This window comes from Haliotis rufescens, unplaced genomic scaffold, assembly GCF_023055435.1.
Source record: "Haliotis rufescens isolate VD_foot unplaced genomic scaffold, xgHalRufe1.0.p SCAF_21, whole genome shotgun sequence".
Lineage (NCBI taxonomy): Eukaryota > Metazoa > Mollusca > Gastropoda > Lepetellida > Haliotidae > Haliotis > Haliotis rufescens.
Genome location: NW_025963902.1, coordinates 597,506 through 617,394, shown reverse-complemented (window position 1 = coordinate 617,394; position 19,889 = coordinate 597,506). Strand labels below are relative to the sequence as shown.

The 19,889-nt window shown below is 43.2% G+C and overlaps 1 protein-coding gene across 1 annotated transcript; it reads left to right on the top strand.

Annotated features, from left to right (window-relative positions):
- Window positions 1-12,300: 12,300 nt before the first annotated feature.
- On the top strand, window positions 12,301-18,935 carry LOC124141738. The gene is made up of 5 exons (XM_046509824.2): window positions 12,301-12,367; window positions 14,681-14,747; window positions 15,066-15,152; window positions 17,583-17,783; window positions 18,599-18,935. Exons 2-5 carry the CDS (start codon window positions 14,696-14,698, stop codon window positions 18,805-18,807), a joined length of 549 nt encoding a protein of 182 aa, XP_046365780.2. The 5' UTR covers window positions 12,301-12,367; window positions 14,681-14,695; the 3' UTR covers window positions 18,808-18,935.
- Window positions 18,936-19,889: the final 954 nt, after the last annotated feature.

Genomic DNA, 19,889 nt, shown 5'->3' with positions numbered 1-19,889 from the left:
GTGTGTGTGTGTTAGTGTGTGTGTGTGTATGTGTGTGTGTGTGTGTGTGTGTGTGTGTGTGTGTGTGAACGTATTGTATGTATGACGCGACTGGGCATCGAACTACCGACCCTCCGCTCTCGGAAGACGCTCCATGCACCACGTAGGTGGTCTCGTAGGAATAAGTGTCTGGACCAATACACTTTATGTCACAGCTATAGATGTTTGGCGTTTAATCTTCTGTACTTGACGAAGGAATTTATCGAGACATTTAATATAATGGATATTGTCGGCTCACATAAGTCTTAAAAAGGTTTCAGTTGTTGATGAGATGATTGGAAACATATTCGCTTCTCGGCGTGGATTAGATGTCACATATCAATAATACACGTAGGTCATCTTCCACATAATGAAGGCCGTTAGCATTGCAGAATAAACAGAGGCGTTCTTCGAACAATTGACTTGCCTTTGCATGTGTTTGTGGCGGGTGGCATCGTTTGGGCAGGATACGCTCCCTTTTTCATGAACACCTGGTATCGTTACCATTTGATAGTGATTCATAAACACATGCTCATGATAAAGTCGGAATCGTACAATCGACTGCTTTATGTAGAGATTTCTATTGGATGTGGAAAGGGTTTTGTGGCTTTATTTAAATGGAGTCTTAGTATGGCGGCCACATTCAGCTGCAAGTCTGAAGTTATTACACCCACACATCGTTATTATTTTCCGTTGATAAGGGAGAAGGCAACAGGTTAAATAGGTTTCCACACAGTAAAGATATAAACTGAGAATAATCATTTAAAGAAATCGTTGAGGGAGTGATTTCAAATTGAAAGAAGCAATCATAAAATCTCTGTTGGATGGTTACCACGAAAGATACAACCAATGTGTTGAAACAGTGTGAGTGAGTGAGTTTGGTTTTACGCCGCCTTTAGCAATATTCCAGCAATATCAAGGCGGGAGACACCAGAAATGGGCTTCACGCATTGTACCCATGTCGGGATTCGAACCCGGGTCTTCGGCATGACGAGCGAACGCTTTAACCACTAGGCTACCCGCCCGCCCCGTGTTGAAACAGCATATGATCAATCCAGTTTAACATGAATACCCCACTCAGACACAGTATACTGACTCCGAGCCGACCAGTCCTTGTTTTAGCCCCTTAATGCCGAGCGCCAGACAGTGTAACAACAAGTACCATCTTTTAACGTCTTTTGGTATGACGCGGCCGGGGATCGAACCCTGGACCTTCCGCTCTCCGGGCGGACGCTCTACCACTAGACCACGGAGGCGGTCTGGCACAGAATAGGAGTGATCATAGTACCAAAACTGTAAAAAAAAGATCATAATGACTCATAGGCGAATCCAGACCTTTTTTGTAAACTACATGTAGTAGTCAAGTCCCGTTAATCCGTTAATATGTTGGTTGCATATGATTATGTCGGATTAACGAGTATGTCGGATAAACGGAATTAGGTAGTATCAACGATCGTGATCGAAAATCGGACAACTACACGAAAGATAAAGATTCAAACCAGTAATAAAAAAAAGGAAAAAGGAAATATTCATATTCTTATGTTACATTGTTAGCGGAATATGTTTTCTAATCATAATCTAAAGTTTAACACAATACTACTGTTACAGACTGGATGACTGATTCAAAATACTTTTTAAAGGCCAGGTGCCGTTGTTCAAAGCGATCTTAGCGCTAAGGTGATCGTAACTCCCATTCCTTAACATAGACTTACGAGTCGTTGCGGTAAGGTGGTTTGGTACAACGGCACCCTGGAATGGAAGTCGCCAATTTGAAACTAGTGCTGCAATGCTTGAGAAAGCTACTTTCTTAGTGGTCAATGTCGACTTCCTACGGAAGCCTTTTAGGGCCATTTGTTTTTTATTTTCTTTCGATACTATCTTGAAATTTCAAGATACTAAGTTGAAATTTCAAAAGAGTATCTTGAAATTTCAAGTTAGTATCTTGAAATTTCAACTTAGTATCTTGAAATTTCAACTTACTTTCTTGAAATTTCAACTTCTGTATCTTGAAATTTTAACTTAATATCTTGACATTTCAACTAAGTATCTTGCAATTTCAAGATACGATCGAAAAAAACAAATGGCCCTAAAAGGCTTCCGTAACTTCCTGTTGGTAATTTCATTGGTCGGTCAAAGTTTGCGAAAGGTCGTTCTGACGTGACCTAAATTGGGATGTCCTCAGCGGTAGCGAGAGCATGTATCCGATTTAATGAGATTGATGTAATCTAAGCATGTGATTAACCCTGTTTTGTTTATTTAAAGCAGTGATTGTTTATTGTTAAGCAAGTGTATCTCTGCAGACGTTGAAATATGCACCTACTCGCCGACTCGTCTCGCATCAAAACACGGGATTGTGTACTTGCGGGCAGATGGCCACGGAGTAGGCTGATCACTGTTAACGATCATGAAGACACGCCTTCATCTTCCTCCTCCACCAATGTTGCAACCTGGAGGATGAACATGGTGAAAATCAGGTAGTCAGGATACAGCCTTGACGGGTGCCAGTATTGCATTGGATTGGTTTGTTTGCTTAACGCCGTACTCAGCAATATTCCAGCTATATGGCGGCGGTCTGTAAATACTGAGAATATGAATACGACATCAGAGAATGATGCCACTTCTTATGCCGCCGTAAAGAGTTGGGCAGCAGAGTTTAAGCGTGGCAGGGAGAGTCTTGAAGACGACCTCCGTCCTGGAAGACCTGCCATTTTAGGTCTTCTGGTCAAGTGGGGGCGCGGGTGGCCCAGGTTTCAAAAAGGACGTCCCTTTTGTTTCAGTGTCTGCAGCTGCTGTTATTGTGGTTGTGGCTGTTGTGGTTGTGGTTGCTGCTGCTCCTGCTGGTTTGCTTGTTTTTTTCTTCTGGGTCTTCTTTATCTTCTTCTTTGGTGCTACTTTCTTGGGTTCAGTCAGTTTCCTCATCTTCGAGCGTATCATGTCACACGTCACTTCGTCGGCCTTCGCACGTAACTTGGTGTACACGTCGTCGACCTTTATCTTTGCACATCACGTCGTACACTTCACCCCACAGTTCAGCAGTCATTTCACCGTCCCCTTCTCCACTGCTTCCTTTACCACCCATGTCGCTCCATGTCTTGGCATTCATAAGATTGGACATGATGTTGTCGATTCACTTTTCTGTCCGTTGTTTCTTTCCAAGTCTTCACGGATGTGAATCCACACTTGATGGTACTCTCTAACATGCGTTTCTTCCAGATAAAACGCCAACAGCCAACACAACGTGAGGAACATCAATCAGAGGGACGATGTTGTTGCTTGGACAGCAGTTGGAAAAGTGATGGCCAGAGAGCGTCTGTTGGTTTTAAGGCACTGAATCCCTGCTTCCTGATTGGTTGGTTTCCGTCCCACACGCCACCCCAGTGTGGCACACCCGTTGTGTTTCTTTTCCATAGGGTCAGGCTTGTAGCATGGGAGAGAAAGCACAACCTCGTTTTGACCAATTAGTGGCCGGGCGCGGCCTCTGATTGGTCCAAAACCCAAGTCTCTGATTGGTCAGATTTTGATCCGTTTTTTTTTCTGTATGTTGCATGTCGATTCACTTTCGATCCATTGTTTCTTCCAAGTCTTCATGCATGTGAGTCAACACATATGATGGTACTCTCTCCGAACACGTCTGTCTTCCAGATAAAACCCCAACAGCCAACACAGCGTGAAAAACATTGTGACACCCCAAATGATCTAGTCGTCTCTGTACCCAAAGGGGAGCGTGTCTACAGGCAGCCGTGTGGTTTCGTCGTAGACAATGCGTCGCTTGTCGTAAACGGTCCGGCAGTCTTTTCGGGTGGGTCGGGTCACAAGAGCATTCTCGTGCTGAGGTCCTTTACGAATGATTTGATTTGTAATCCAAGCTGATTTTCTGATTTTCTCCCCCCCCCCCCCCCCCCCCCCCCCCTTCCCAGTATAAGTCCTTTCATGGTGTCAAAGTTGAGATGTTGTTGGTGAATCTGTAATTCAAGGTGAACCCTTGCACTAGGCAGGTCGTGCACGTTCCATCGGGTCTGGGGTTCATTAACTCATAGCTATAGTTTTTGGGGCCTCCTGACACAAACGTCTTGATGGTGTTTTCGCCCAGTTCGTCTGTAAACTCACCCAACGAATGGCCCAGGTCCGGATTCGTTTCGTGGGGTCGATGAATGTAAATGACACTGTCGATCCGTGTCAAAGTACAAGGCCCTGCGACCCACCAGGGCGAGGGTGTCGTACAGCTTGAGACGGGCTTGTGTGGTGACCCAAGCAGCTATGACGACATTGAAATGAGAATGAGGGGTTTGGAATTCTTCCTTGTTGGTATAGGTCACTTCCACCATGTGTTCGTTGACGACGGTGACATCCTCGATGGTATTTCGTTCATCTCTCCACAAGGCAAAGTACTGCGCAGGGTCGTTCATATAGACGGTCTGACTTATAGTCTAACCGCTGTCCGAACTTGCCCCAGAGCGAATTAAGAAAGAGCTTGGCAATAGCGTGGCGTCCTGGGTTCTTCTCGATGCGGTCCTTGTCCAACCGAATGCCTTCTTTGTCATAGATCTCCTGGATGTAAGCATCGTGATCGGTACATCCCTCGGGGTATCCGCTGGCTTCGAGCTTCTCCTTGAAATGACGGTCGATATAGGGGTTAAAGAGTCCTTCTTGCTTGGTGTCGGGGTCATGCTTTGTAAAGGTGTCGAAATGCCATACGTGGAAGATCTGAAGCACCTTGTAGCCATATTTCTTCACAGCTTCATGGAGTTCTACGGTGGTGTACGTGCCCACCCAAGACTTCTCTTAGTCCGTGTGCTCGCAGGGTGAGTCTGACCGGGTATCTGCACACGCGCGGCACAAAGGACAGAGCAGTTTCCCACCCTATCTGTAGGGCAGTAGCGGATGGTGGAGTCGTTAAGGGGGTAGGTAGGTTGGTTGGTTGGTTGGTTGGTTTGTTGTTTAACGCCGCACTCAGCAATATTCCACCTTTATGACGGCGGTCTGTAAATAATCCGAGTCTGGACCAGACAATCCAGTGATTGATATCACGAGCATCGATCCACGCAACCGGGATCGATGACATGCATCAACCAAGTCAGCGAGCCTGACCACCCGATCCCGTTAGTCGCCTCTTACGACAAGCATAGTCACCTTTTACGGCAAGTATGGGTTGCTGAAGACCTATTCTACCCCGGAATCTTCACGGTTCATGAACATCGATCCACGCAATTGGGATATGATGACATGTATCAACCAAGTCAGGGAGCCTGACAACCTGATCTGGTTAGTCGCCTTTTACGGCAGGCATGGGTTGCTGAAGACCTATTCTAGCCCGGATCTTCACGGGTAAAAATACGGTTGAATAAGTGAAAATTTGTTATATAAATTGTCAACCTGGATATATAACTTCAGTAGCAACCACCGACCAGTTATCGCTATTTTGTTTCTATTATTTCTTAAATACTCCATGATTAAAGTTGACTGTACCAGTAACTTTGCCTTTTGTGAAACTATGAGAAAATGCGCATTTTTCTGTTCGCAGTGAAAGTTTGAATTCTGCAATAAAGGAACGAGAGGGAATCAATACAGTGGAAATAGGACTTTCCAGTCTGATAAACAGCCACGGCATGTGTCACATGACCACGCGTACCTCATCTGTTATATCTGGTATTGTACTCAAATATTCCATTAATTATTTCTCACCTCTAATGAAAACGAGAATGCGTAAAAAGAGTCTCGATCACGAGCAGATGAGAATTGGTCTTCGGCGATAAATGGTCGACAGCCCGGATTTTCACAGGTCATGCTGTCTTGGACTAGTCGTTCTGCTGGATGGGACCCGTGAAGATCCGGGTCAATACAGGCTGTGGTTGAAGAGATCAACCCAAGGAGACTCCATGAAAATCCGTGTAGAGAATAGGTCTTCAGCAATTACTGCTTGTCGTAACAGGCGACTATGCTTGTCGTAAGAGGTGACTTACGGGATTGGGTGGTCAGGCTCGCTGACTTGGTTGATGCATGTCATCGATCCCAATCGCCTCTTACGACAAGCACAGTCGCCTTTTACGGCAAGCATGGATGGCTGGAGACCTATTCTACCCCGGATCTTCCCTGGTATTTACATGGGAAGACAGGTGTATTAATGTGTTATGAATACCTAATTACTGGGTATCCGTTCTATGGTCGCTATATACTAGTATATGCATGGTTGGATGAATAAGCCCAATAACGGTTTCCAAAATAGTCATTACTAAATACGTAATCAAACATCAAATAGTATTTCTCTATCCGGGGCACTCCTTATGGCATATATAGGGCATTGATACAGGTAGAACTCTCAGGACGAAAACTCCAGTCTTCCACTATTGGATGCTTGGGGAACATGAATATCCTAAAGTTGGTTCCTCCACTGACCCGGCAACAAACTTGAGAACGTCACCCAGAATTACTTTCCCATTTGGCGTTTCTCGTCTTCCAGTTGAATTTAAAAGATTATTACTATTGATACTTCATTTGTTGCAATTGAAACAAATCTAATTTGAAAAAGAACCCGGACATCACATGTACACAATCTGTTGGGCGAGCCTTATACGATCATCATCCAGAACTAGCTTTGCAGACCATTGTGGCGTCATAGGTTACCATGACGTCACAAGCAAATGACATCACTAATATCTCTTCCACTGAAGCTTGATAGCTGCACGTTTAACACTCTTGACACAAGTTATTACTGTTTATAAGTTACGTTGGTAGAATTATGTTGGGTGATAAATCTCACCCTTGTGTCTTTTAATATGAAACATTATCAACACTCGTCGACAAAAGTTAAAAAAACTTTGACAAATGATAAGTACGACCATGTCAAAAATGTGTTTAGAATGTGAACATGAACAAGACATGTTTAGGAATGTCTTTTAATTCCGCACGGTATATACATTTGGTTCTAAACACGTTTGGGGTTTAAACACATGAAATAATCCATCTTCTCGCAGCCTGAAAACAACCATCCCGTGAAGATCTGGGGTAGAATAGCACTTCAGCAACCCATGCTTGCCGTTAAAGGCGACTAAAGCTTGTCGGAAGAGGCGACAAACGGGATCGGGTGGTCAGGCTCGCTGACGTGGTTGATGCATGTCGTCGATCCAAATTGCGTGGATAGATGCTCATGATATCAATCACTGGATTGTCTTGTTCAGCTCGATTATTTACAGACCGCCGTCATACAACTGGAATATTGCTGAGTGCGGCGTTAAACAACAAACAAACAAAGCGACAAAAAAAGGCAGTGTCTTTCACAACGAGACATGTTCACAGCGTAGCCCTACTCTACATGTGTTTGTGAGATGCTGTGTAATACCATCACTGCCTATGAAAAGCCTTGATCACAAAGTTTGAACATAACTTTCAAAAGTAACTGGTCGTTTTCATTTACTCAAACGCATTTGTGCAGCCGGGTATGACTGTGCATAAATACAGGTACAGCCTTTTCCACCCCGAATCATCACGGGTCAATTGATTGAATGAACACTTCTTTGTAATAATAAACGGCCATGTGTCACAGCCGTGATCTTGTATGGATAAACCGAGTGCTACTACAATATGATTTGAATCTTGATGGTATGATGCCTGTCATCGTTCCAATTTGCGTGGATCGATGCTCATGATATTAATCATTGGATTGTCTGGTCCAGACTCGATTATTTACAGACCGCCGTCATATATCTGGAATATTGCTGAGTGCGGCGTTAAACAACAAACCAACCAACCAAAATTTTCTGGTTTTGCAAACCAGAAATAATAAAGCACGTGTTTTGGCAGTCGTGTTGATTGTAAGTGACAGAAAATTGGTTGAAGCGCTCGTAGAATATAGAGCTTTGGCAGAGAGCTGGACCTTGTGGTTCTTTACAGACCAAACCCCGTCCAACTTGACACTTTCGTTACATTATCGGGACAGAGAGCTGCCGAGATGAGCTTGTTTCCTGGGAAGGAGTGTTACATCAGTGTCGATGTCACACGACATTGCTTGAAGTGCCCTAATGGCAGTGGCAGAATCATGAGATCAATTTCTTCCTTGAAAATTGCTGATCCATGCTCTTATTTGGCACTTCCTGGTTTGGCGCGGTATCATGTAAGCGCGCTTCTGTGACACAAGAGAGACTTGGACAGAAGAAACACTATCCTCGTGGTGTTTTGGCAAGAAACAGTTTCTGTTTCATGTTGTTTATCGCCGCACTCAACAATATTCCAGCTATATGACGGCGGTCTGTAATTAATCGAGTCTGGACCAGACAATACAGTGATTGACAATACGGACAAGCGAGTCTGACCACCCGATCCCGTTAGTCGCCTCTTACGACAGACAAGAAACAAACAGTGTACACACCACCGACGACGGCCCAAAGACATTCACTGATATGCTATTATCAACTGACAATATTGAAGGCTCTGTCCAGGGGGTTAAAGTATCGTAAAATTATAGTCCCCCTGTGTGACACTGTCCTATCATAATCGATGTAACTATCATCAACCAGTGTTTTTAAGCCAACTCATTGCTGAGGTTTTTTTCAATATTGGTCTTTGCGCATAACCACCGGTTGCGTGGATCGATGCTCATGATATTAATCACTGGATTCTCTGGTCAAGACTCAATTATTTGCAGACCGCCGACATTAAGCTGGAATATTGCTGAGTGTGGCGTTAAACAATAAACCAACCAACCAAAACTTTCTGGTTTTGCAAACCAGAAATAATCAAGCACGTGTTTTTTTTTTGCAGTCGTGTTGATTGTAAGTGACAGAAAATTGGTTGAAGCGCTCGTAGAATATAGAACCACCAGTCGCTAAAGTGATGACGTAACTCCTGCTGGGGTACCATGCAGGAAGCAGAGGTACTGTAAGTCCCCATGATCCCCAGCGAGGTGGCCTAGCTTTTGTTACTGGTGGCCTATACCCCGTGTTTTCAAACTGTATACATCATATTGTTATGCTCAAATATGTTTCATTAATTGTTTCTAAATACAGTATGCTCAAACATGTTTCACAACTTGTTTTTAAATAATACTTTGCATAAATAACTAAATTGTAAATATATTAACTTGGTCTCGTTGCTATATGTCTGAAATAATGACGATGCGTCGTTATATTTTAACTCACTCACTCGTGAGTCAGTTATTAACAAATAAAGTGATTTCAACATAATTCTCCAGCAGATGATGACAAAGCATGGTCTTGAACTATGATTGTCAGAATCATCTCTCATCCATGCTGGGACCTTGGATCTATTTTTCTGTCATATCCATTCAGCATCATTTGGTTGGTTGATTGGTCAGGCTCGCTGACTTAGCAGCATGTCATCGATCCCAATTGAGTGGATCGATGCTAATGATATATCAATCACTGGATTGTCGGGTCCAGACTCTATTATTTACATACCGCCGTCATATGGCTGAAATATTGCTAAGTGCGGCGTTAAACAACTAACCAACCAACCGCCCTAGACATTTTAGTTTATAATGAGCTTTCTAGTGGCCAGTGTGACATCGTCTTTTGCTGCCTTTTACTGCTGAAGACCTTATCCACCCCGGAGAAACTATATGTGATATTCAGTTATGCGTTATAAATAAAACACCAGCCATGGTCAGATGAGTGAGTGAGTGAGTATGGTTTTACGCCGCTTTTAACAATATTCAAGCAATATCACGGCGGGGGACACCAGAAATGGGCTTCACACATTGTACCCATGTCGGGAATCGAACCCGGGTCTTTGGCGTGACGAGCGAACGCTTTAACCACTAGGCTACCAGACCGCCCCTCCATGGTCAGATGAAAACGGAACTCAAGAAGTACTCGTGAGAGTTGATAAGGTCTTGAAATATGTGCTATATTGTCTTTAAGAGTATCATTAATCTGTTATGGTATGTGTAACATAATTTCATTAATGCGCTCTACATTCATGGAGTCATCTCTATCAACATCCATGTATTTCCATTTTGTGTGTTTGGCAGATGTCCTACTTGATACTATTCATTCATGCATGGTGCAAGTCAGCGAAATACAGGGCGATCTGCTCACATTGCACCCACGAATAATATCTCATCCATATTTATAAAGTGTCGTTGCATGTGTAGTTGGATGTGAGTCATCCCAACGTGTACTTCACACTGAACCCTTAAACATCCGGGGTAGAATTGGTCTTCAGCAATTTGCTTGCCGTAAAAGGCGACTATGCTTGTCGTAAGAGGCAACTAACAGGATCGGGTGGTCAGGCTTGCTGACTTGTTTGATACATGTCATCGGATCCTAATTGCGTGGATCGATACTTATTAATCACAGGATTGTCTGGTCCAGACTCGATTTATTTACAGTTGGTTTGTTTGTTTGTTGTTTAACGCCGCACTAAGCAATATTCCAGCTATATGACGGCGGTCTGTTAATAATCGAGTCTGGACCAGACAATCCAGTGATTGATATCATGAGCATCGATCCACGCAGTTGGATCGATGACATGCATCAACCAAGTCAGCAAGCCTGACCACCCGATCCCGTTAGTCGCCTTTTACGACAAGCATAGTCTCCTTTTACGGCAAGTTTGGGTTCCTGAAGACCTATTCTTTCCCGGATCTTCACGGGTCCGATTTTTTACAGACAATCCAGTGAATGATATCATGACCATGTATCAAATTTTAACTCACTCACTCACTCCTGGGCCACACAACAATGGTTATGCTACCTGAGGCCTTGTCAGTGGGACCTATAAACTTGTCATGTATGACAGAGAGACAGACTTTGGATGACAGCTACCTGGACACTTACATAAAACAACAAAACCCTTTCAATTTCCAACAGAAATAAAATAGAGTCGATTGTACGATTCCGACTATATCATGTTTATGAATCACTATCAAATAGTAATGATACCAGGTGTTCGCGAAAAGGTGAGCAACCCTGAACAAATGACTAATATCTCATTCCAAAATACAGAGTTGCGTCCCTTGGGCACGCAAAAAACTATGATTGTTGGTTCGAGTCCCGGTTCGCCCCGATTATGTTTCTAGGTTTGTCAGCACCATACCCGTGCTCCTGGGTTTCACCCAAGTGGTAAACATCCGAGAACTGCATCACATCGGGCTTTTCTCCCACGGGCGGTCGGGTAGCCTAGTGGTTAAAGCGTTCGCTCGTCACGCCGAAGACTCGGGTTCGATTCCCGACATGGGTACAATGTGTGAAGCCCATTTCAGGTCACCCAAGTCACCCACTCACCCATTCCATAATACCCCGTGAAGATCCGGGTTAGAATTGATCTGTATGTCGTAAGAGGCGACGTGGTCTGGTGGTAGAGCGTCCGCCCGGAGAGCGGAAGGTAAGGGGTTTGTTCCCCGTCCGCGTCATACCCTGTCTGGCGCTCGGCATTAAGCCTTACCCCACCACCACCCCTACCCCATCCCAACACACACACACACACACACACACACCGTTATAGGCACGTAACGGGTGGTCAGGCTCACTGACTTGGTTGTTGCATATCATCTCTTCCAAATTCCTGACCCATGAAGATCCGGGGTAGAACAGGTCTTCAGCAACCCATGCTTGTCGTAAAAGGCGACTAACGGGATCGGGTGGTCAGGCTCGCTGACTTGGTTGATGCATGTCATCGATCTCAATTGCGTGGATCGCTGTTCATATCAATCACTGGATTGTCTGGTCCAGACTCGATTATTTACAGACTGCCGTCATATAGCTGAGTGCGGCGTTAAACAACAGACCAATCCAAATTGCATGAACGATGCTCATAATGTCAATCACTGGATTGTCTGCATTCTATTTTTTTACAAACCGCCGTCATATAGCTGGCATATTGCCTGAGAGCGGTGAAAGACAACAGACAACCAAAAGTATGTGTTTATGAACCACTTTCAAATAGTGATGATGCCAGGTATTCTGGAAGCTTGTACATATGGAAGCCTTTCGTCCACTGATCCAAGTTTCACACATCTACATTCACCATAATAACCATAAGTCCATACCCCCTATCAATGTCAGTATCCATATATTGATACATACTATCTTCCTAACTCAGTTAATTTTCAAATTCACCTGGAATATATAGATGATATTATAACTCATACCCATACCCATCGACAACCTATATATTAGTGTGATTACATTACGTAAATATGAAACTTAAACCACAGAGAATAATCAATCTCTATCATCCGCGGTTACAGATTGCAATGGAACTCAATACATTCTAGGCGTTCCTAAGATGCATCATTATACAAATACCATTAATGCTTCCAATATAAAGGGACACAGTTCTGCATTCGTCACTCGGAAGACATTGCAGGCAGTCACGTTTGTACACCTAACTATTGGTAAAGTATCAGTTGTTGTTGTTGTAGTTGGTTTGTTGTTTTACGCCGCACTCAGCAATATTCCAGCTATATGACGGCGGACTGTAAATAATCGAGTCTGGACCAGACAATCCAGTGATTGACATCATGATCATCGATCCACGCAATTGAGATCGATGACATGCATAAACCAAGTCAGCGAGCCTGACCACCCGATCCCGTTAGTCGCCTTTTACGACAAGCATAGTCGCCTTTTACGGCAAGCATGGGTTGCTGAAGACCTATTCTACCCCGGAATCTCACGGGTCTAAAGTATAAGTATTATATTTATGATTATATACTCTTATTAAGATGTTAATGATAGGCCAAAATGTAATTATTATCCTTAAAAGGACGGTTTCAATGTGACTGAGTGTTCGGGCGAGTGAATGGGTTTACATTTAACCCCCCATCGGCATTATTTTAGGCAAACAGCGACGAGAACACGTTGATATATACACAATTTAGTCATGAATACAAAGTAATATTTCAAATAATCAGTGTTGGAATTTTGCGTGCGGTTGGCATATGAAAAAAATATTCTTTACATGTCATTAGTCATGAGATGTTATTATGTTCATCAGGAACTATACTGAAACACTTTGAAAACGCTTATTCAAAGTTTGTAGTACTGGACAAAATGGCCACAAAAATCGATGTCGTTCTGTGTATTTTGTCATGATATAGTCAAACACAGGACTAGCATTTAGTCACATTGTCATCGTTGTTTGTCATGCGCGGAAATATTTACGGCTAAAGCCTTTTCGTGGCCTTCGTGCTAAAGTACAGTAAACTACGGTTATAACGAACACGCTTATAACGAACTGACGGATATAACGAACTAACTTTTTAGCCCCGACTATTTGCTGTAGTTATGCTGTATATATGCTTATGACGAATTACGGTTAAAACGAACTAAAATTAGTAATCCCTTTGAGTTCGTTATAACCGTAGTTTACTGTCATTGTGTGTCAGTATATGTTTGTTAATGGAAGTTGAAACTTGCACTTATTCTTTTGTTCTTTAGCTATATTAATTAAAACAAAACATATAAAGGAATCATGTTTTATGTTCATGTTTTTTGCCCAAAGTAAGAAAGGCGGAACCGATTTATTATTATTTACTTTCATCAGATGTATTTGTGATTACATGCTTGTCGTAAGAGGCGACTAACGGGATCGGGTGGTCAGGCTTGTTGACTAGGTTGAACCATGTCATCGTATCCCAGGTGTGTGGATCGATGCTCATTATATCAGTCGCTGGATTGTCTGGTCCAGACTCGATTATTTTATAGACCGTCGTCATATAGCTGGAATATTGCTGAGTGCGGCGTTAAACAACAAATAATGAACAAAATCATTTGGCATGAGGAACCAGGGCCTGTTTCGTGAGTTGAAACTGGCCGTGGCCTTTAAAAAGTGAATGAGGAATTAAGTTATGTGCTTTTGAACAGTATTCCAGTCATATCACGGTGTGTCAGCTTGACGGTGGAGGTGAGGTAATATGGGGATTAACGTCGCGTCGAAGATTATTGCACTTATATAGCGACGTGCATGTACGTGTGTGTTTGTGTGGTGCTTGTACTAGTCCGGACTGATGCCGATTTATAGTGCTTGCTCACTAAGATACCATGCCGCAGTTTAACATGAATACCCCACTCAAGCACAGTATACTGACTCCGAGCCGACCAGTCCTTGTTTTAGCCCCTTTTAGCGCCAGACAGGGCAACAACAAGTACCATCTTTTAACGTCTTTTGGTATGACGCGGCGGGGGATCGAACACCGGACCTTCGGCTCTCCGGGCGGACGCTCTACCACTAGACCACGGAGGCGGTCATGGCGGTGGATGAAAGCCCGAAGTGATGCAGGTCTTAGACGTTTACCACTTCGATGAAACCCAAGAGCACGTGCATGGTGCTAACAAACCTAGAAACATAATCGGGCGAACGGGAATTCGAACCCACGATCATAGGTTTCTGGCGTGCACAAGGGACGCAACTCTGCACAGCGAATCGCGTTGCCTTAGACGACTGGGCCACCCGTGTCCCTCCTTTCAAAAGAAGAAAGGTTTAATTGAGCTTCTTTGGCAAAACCGTGTGTACCATGAAGCCTTTGTAATGATATGCTTGTATTAAGATTTCAGTTTTCAACTGTGAAGGGGTTGTCATTAACGTAGAGCAGTACGGTTTTGCGTAACTGTGTAGGACAAAGCAAGTATATTGAAAGGAAAGTGTTCGCTTGTTCACATTGTCAAATTCAAACACCTTTCTGCAGTAATTAAAATTTGTCTTTCAGAATTCTCCAGTTACAATGATGTGGATACTTGTCATTTTGGCATCATGCGCAGTAGCTGGAATTTCAGGTTGGCTGTCAAAAATATCTTGCATGAAATATTATTGTCTCAATATTGGTTATTACACTCCAAGTCTTATTACAATGATGTGATAACCAGGAAATACTAGAGAATAAAAAGCATATGTATGGAACATGATATTTTTTTAGAATATGGCATGAATACGCTTCCCTACATAAATCATGTCGACGCATCAAGTTTTGATTAGTACATGGTGGTTAGGCCCCGGGTTGTTATTAGTTTAGGCCCCGAATTACTATAACGTTAGATCTACTGATTCAATGTTTCAGCCGGAGGTGATCTTATTTCTATTATTCTACTCCCCAGCTGCCTGCCCCGAGGGCTACAGTGAGGAAGTGGCCCCGAGGTGCTTCAGGGCCAGACAAAACACCTTTGGAGACTATGTCTTTTATGGTATTGTCCTCTTATTGTTTCTTTGAATTTTGTTGTTGCTTTGTTGTTGTTTAACGCCCCACTCAGCAATATTAAAGCTATATGACGGTGTTCTGTGAATAATCGAGTCTGGACCAGACAATCCAGTGACTGATGTCATGAGCATCGATCCACGCAATTGGGATCCGATGACATCCATCAACCAAGTCAGCGAGCCAGACCACCCGATCCCTTTTACGACAAGCGTAGTCTCCTTTTACGGCAAGCATGGGTTGCTGAAGACCTATTCTACCCCGGATCTTCACGGGTCTCGGCAGCTTGGGTCCATGTCTTGAATTCAATACAGCTGAATTTGGCGGAAATAAATCCGAACTTTGACTTGTTTCATTTTGTCGCTGTGTTGGATATCTGACTGCTCAGTGACAGTTAAAACAATTCTGTAGGAAATTGTTTTTTTTGCCTGTATAGTATTTATATTTCTGTCAATTTCGATTTGAACTATATTGACCGTTGTCAATGTCCGACTGACTTGTCACAAAATTGTGATGTAATATATTTATACGCCCATTCCTGAAAACTTGCAGTGTTTGATACCGTTTTTGAGAGATGAAAATACTTATTTAAAAAAACAAAAAAAACCTATAAAAAACCCAACTTATTTGATGGAAGAGTTTAACAATGACATTATATGGCGCAGACGTTATCACATCAAGGCTCGTTAATAAACATGTCTATTTCTAATACAGGACATTTATTATTCCAAAACACACACTAACCTGGGTCATGATAACAAGGCAACATGCGGTTTTTGAACCATTCCAGCTCCATTTATTGAAAGGTTTCCCATTCCAATTAATAGTTTAACCCGTTAAACAAAATACTTCACTCTAAAGCAAGTCTGTCCTTTTGTAGTTCGTGAACAATATCTCATACACAAAGACAAATAATCGGAAACTTTACAAGATATAATTTCCCCAAGAATGTTGAGACTCAGTCCTATTATATTCAGATCTAATGATCCGATTCGACACCTCTCTGCGTGAATAGGGGCACGGGTGGCCCAGTCGGCAGTTGCGTCCCTTGAGCACGCCAGAAACCTATGATTGTGGGTTAAAATCCCGGTTCGCCTCGATTATGTTTCTAGGTTTGTCAGCACAATACCCGTGCTCGTGTGTTTCACCGAAGTGGTAAACGTCTGAGACCTGCATCACTTCGGGCTTTCCTCCCACATTAAGCTGACACGCCGTGATATAACTGGAATACTGTTAAAAGCGGCGTTAAACCCAACTCACTCCCTCACTTACTCTGCGTGAAGGTGTGAAAAACCTCACACGTATCAGGTGAACCTTTACCAAGACCATCAGCGTGGGGGCTTATAAATTCTCGTTACCAGAGTGCCAGGCATTCATGAGCAGCATGTCTGATTTCTGTATCTCGAAAACTAACATAAAAGGACAATTCCGAATGGAAAAAATAAAGGCACATACTTGTTTCGATTTTAATAAGATTGACATTTCCAAATCTACGTGGTAAAGAAGCTAAATCGTTCTAGAAATCTGACATTTCGTTCAAGAACCCAGTCATCCTTCATTTACATCTGCTTTATTGGTTTGTGTGACCCTTGCCAAGAATGCTATCGTAAAGGATTTGATAACTGGTAACTTAACTGAAAATAATAACAATAAAAAAGCATAGTTTAAGGTTTCGAAATACATATATATCTTCATTAATCGTCCAGAAGAGCGTACTAATATTTAAGATTAACACTTCTTTTTTTCAAAATGGTGAACAGGTATTTTCAAGCATTAACATAATCTTATAAACATATACCTCTGCATCAATTATAAAGATTAGTACACGTTATGTATATGCTCCATTCTGGTGTTATAATGTTTAATGCCAGGAAAATTCAAATATGCTTAGATACTACGTCTTGTAGTGTGAAGATCCGGGTTAGAATAGGTCTTCAGCAACCCATGCTTGCCCTGAAAGGCGACTATGTTTCTCGTAAGAGGCGACTAACGGGATCAGGTGGTCAGGCTCGCTGACGTGGTTGATGCATGTCCTCGTATCCCAATTGCTTGGATCGATGCTTATGAAGTCAATCACTGGATTGTCTGGTCCACATTCGCTTATTTACAGACCGCCGTCATATAGCTGGAATATTGCTGAGTGCGGCGTTAAACAACCAACCAACCAACCAATCTTGTAGTACAAATACAGTAAACTACGTTTATAACGTACACGCTTAAAACGAACTGACGGATATAACGAACTTTTTTTTTAGTCCCGGCCATTTGATGTATATATGCTGTTTATATGCTTATAACGAACTACGGTTATTACGAACTTAAATTACTGGTCCCTTCGAGTTCGTTATAACCGTAGTTTACTGTTCTGTTGATCAGTTGGTTAAGCGTCAACTAATACCAATTTCTTCACATTTTTCAGTCCCCTGTCCAAGTGGATTCACAAGGGTTCAGAATCCGAGTATGTGCTTCAAAGTAAGTGATGCCGAGACGACCTATGTTGAAGCCATGAGAGAGTGCGCCAAAACCCAGAACGGCCGCCTATTGGATCTGGACTCTCCTGACAAGTATGGCTTTATGTCTGGAGTCTTGACTGCTTCGTCCAAGAGTGTGGGCTCCAGCAGTAAGTGTGCTTTTCTCTTTACCAGATTCATAAACAGCTGGAATAACACGCAACTCCAGTATTCATGTCAGGACACGGGGCCAAACGTCCTTGAGCGAAGAGCAGGGTGAGTGAGTGAGTTGGGTTTAACGCCGCTTTTAACATAATTACAGTTATATCACGGCGTGTCAGCTTAATGGGAGTAAAGCCCGAAGTGATGCAAGTCTCACACGTTTTACCACTTCGGTGAAACCCACGAGCACGGGTATGGTGCTGACAAACCTAGAAACATATTCGGGGCGAACCGGGATTCGAACTCACAATCATAGGTTTCTGGCGTGCCCAAGGGACGCAACTCTGCACTGCGAATCGCGGCGCCTGCACCTTTTATGGAGGTCACTAAAAAACAACACAGTCGGGACCCACCTCACAAATCATTAACACCAAGCTTCATCAAATTCCAATTACTTTATATATTGTTTTACGCCCAATTCATAGCGAGAACCTTGTCCTTCAATGTCCTCCAATCATTTATCAGACAACTGTCATGGGGTATGTTGGGATATCTCAGAAATGAAGCCGTAAAAGGTGACTATGCTTGTCGTAAAAGGCGACTAACGTGATCGGGTGGTCAGGCTCGCTGACTTGGTTGATGCACGTCATCGATCTCAATTGCGTGGATCGATGCTCATGATATTAATCACTGGATTGTCTGGTCCAGTCTCGATTATTTACAGACCGCAGTCATATAGCTGGAACACTGCTGAGTGCGGCGTTAAACAACAAACCAAACCAAAATCATGTATCTCCCACAAGAAAGATTCGTCTCGTTTCAGACTATAAAGACTTCAGGATGTGGATTGGTTTGAAGCGGGTAACTACTACTGGGTTCAAATGGAACTCTGGATCCAGGTTTGTCACCAACTGGGCGAAGGATCAGCCGATCTCGTCAACCCGGTACAACTGTGGCTATCTGGATTATCTGGGGCTTGCTGTCCAAAAATGCGAGCGCCGAATGCGATACATCTGCGAGGTTCCCCTGTAGCAGCATCCCCTCAGTGCCTACATTCTGATGAAGATGCAACACGACTCACAGCTGCAGTTATAACACACCTGTACTGGCAACTGGCAGTTTCTAGTTGTGGAAATTAAACTGAAATATATCAAACTGTTGAACATTTATTGTTGATTTATTATAATTATACAAACTGACAGGATGTTGTTAGTTTAAGTACAAATGGGTAAGTGAGAATGGTTTTACGCCGCTTTCAGCAATATTCCAGCAATATGACGGCGGGGGCCACAAGAAATGGGCTTTACATATTGAACCCATGTTGGGAATCGAACTTCGGCGTGACGAGCGAACGATTCAAAAACTGGGCTATCCCCTGTCCCTTAATACCAAGGATTCCGGGGTAGAATAGACCTTCAGCAACCCATGCTTGCCGTAAAAGGCGACTATGCTTGTCGTAAAAGGCGACTAACGGGATCGGGTGGTCAGGCTCGCTGACTTGGTTGATGCATGTCATCGATCCCAATTGCGTGGATCGTTGTTTATGATGTCAATCACTGGATTGTCTGGTCCAATCTCGATTATTTTACAGACCGCCGCCATAAAGCTGGAATATTGCTGTGTGCGGCGTTAAACAACAAACCAAACCAAACCAAAACCCTTAATACTAAGGAAACACCACACTGTCATCCAACTGTTGCTGTGAAGATTTCAAAGAACGTCATACGACTCTTGCCCCAAAAGGAGGACATTTCCAAAACTGACGTGACAAGAATGATGTCCAATGCAAATTACCAGTTACCGTGTTTTCCCAGATGAACATGGTACCTTGTACTTGCATGTGTGTGTGTGTGACGGTTGTCACCGGTTTGGCAGGATACTCTGACCTTTTGGCGAACATCTTGTATCGCCACTTCATAGTAATTCATAAACACATGCTCATGATGCAGCCTGATTCGTAGAGTCGACTCTGTTTTAGCAAACATGTCATGTGATTATGGAAACGGTTTTATCGTCCCTATTTGCAGAAGGTATTCTGTGTGTTCAGTTCCATCACACTGCAATCAGGACCCGTGAAGATCCGGGGTAGAATAGGTCTTCAGCAACCCATACTT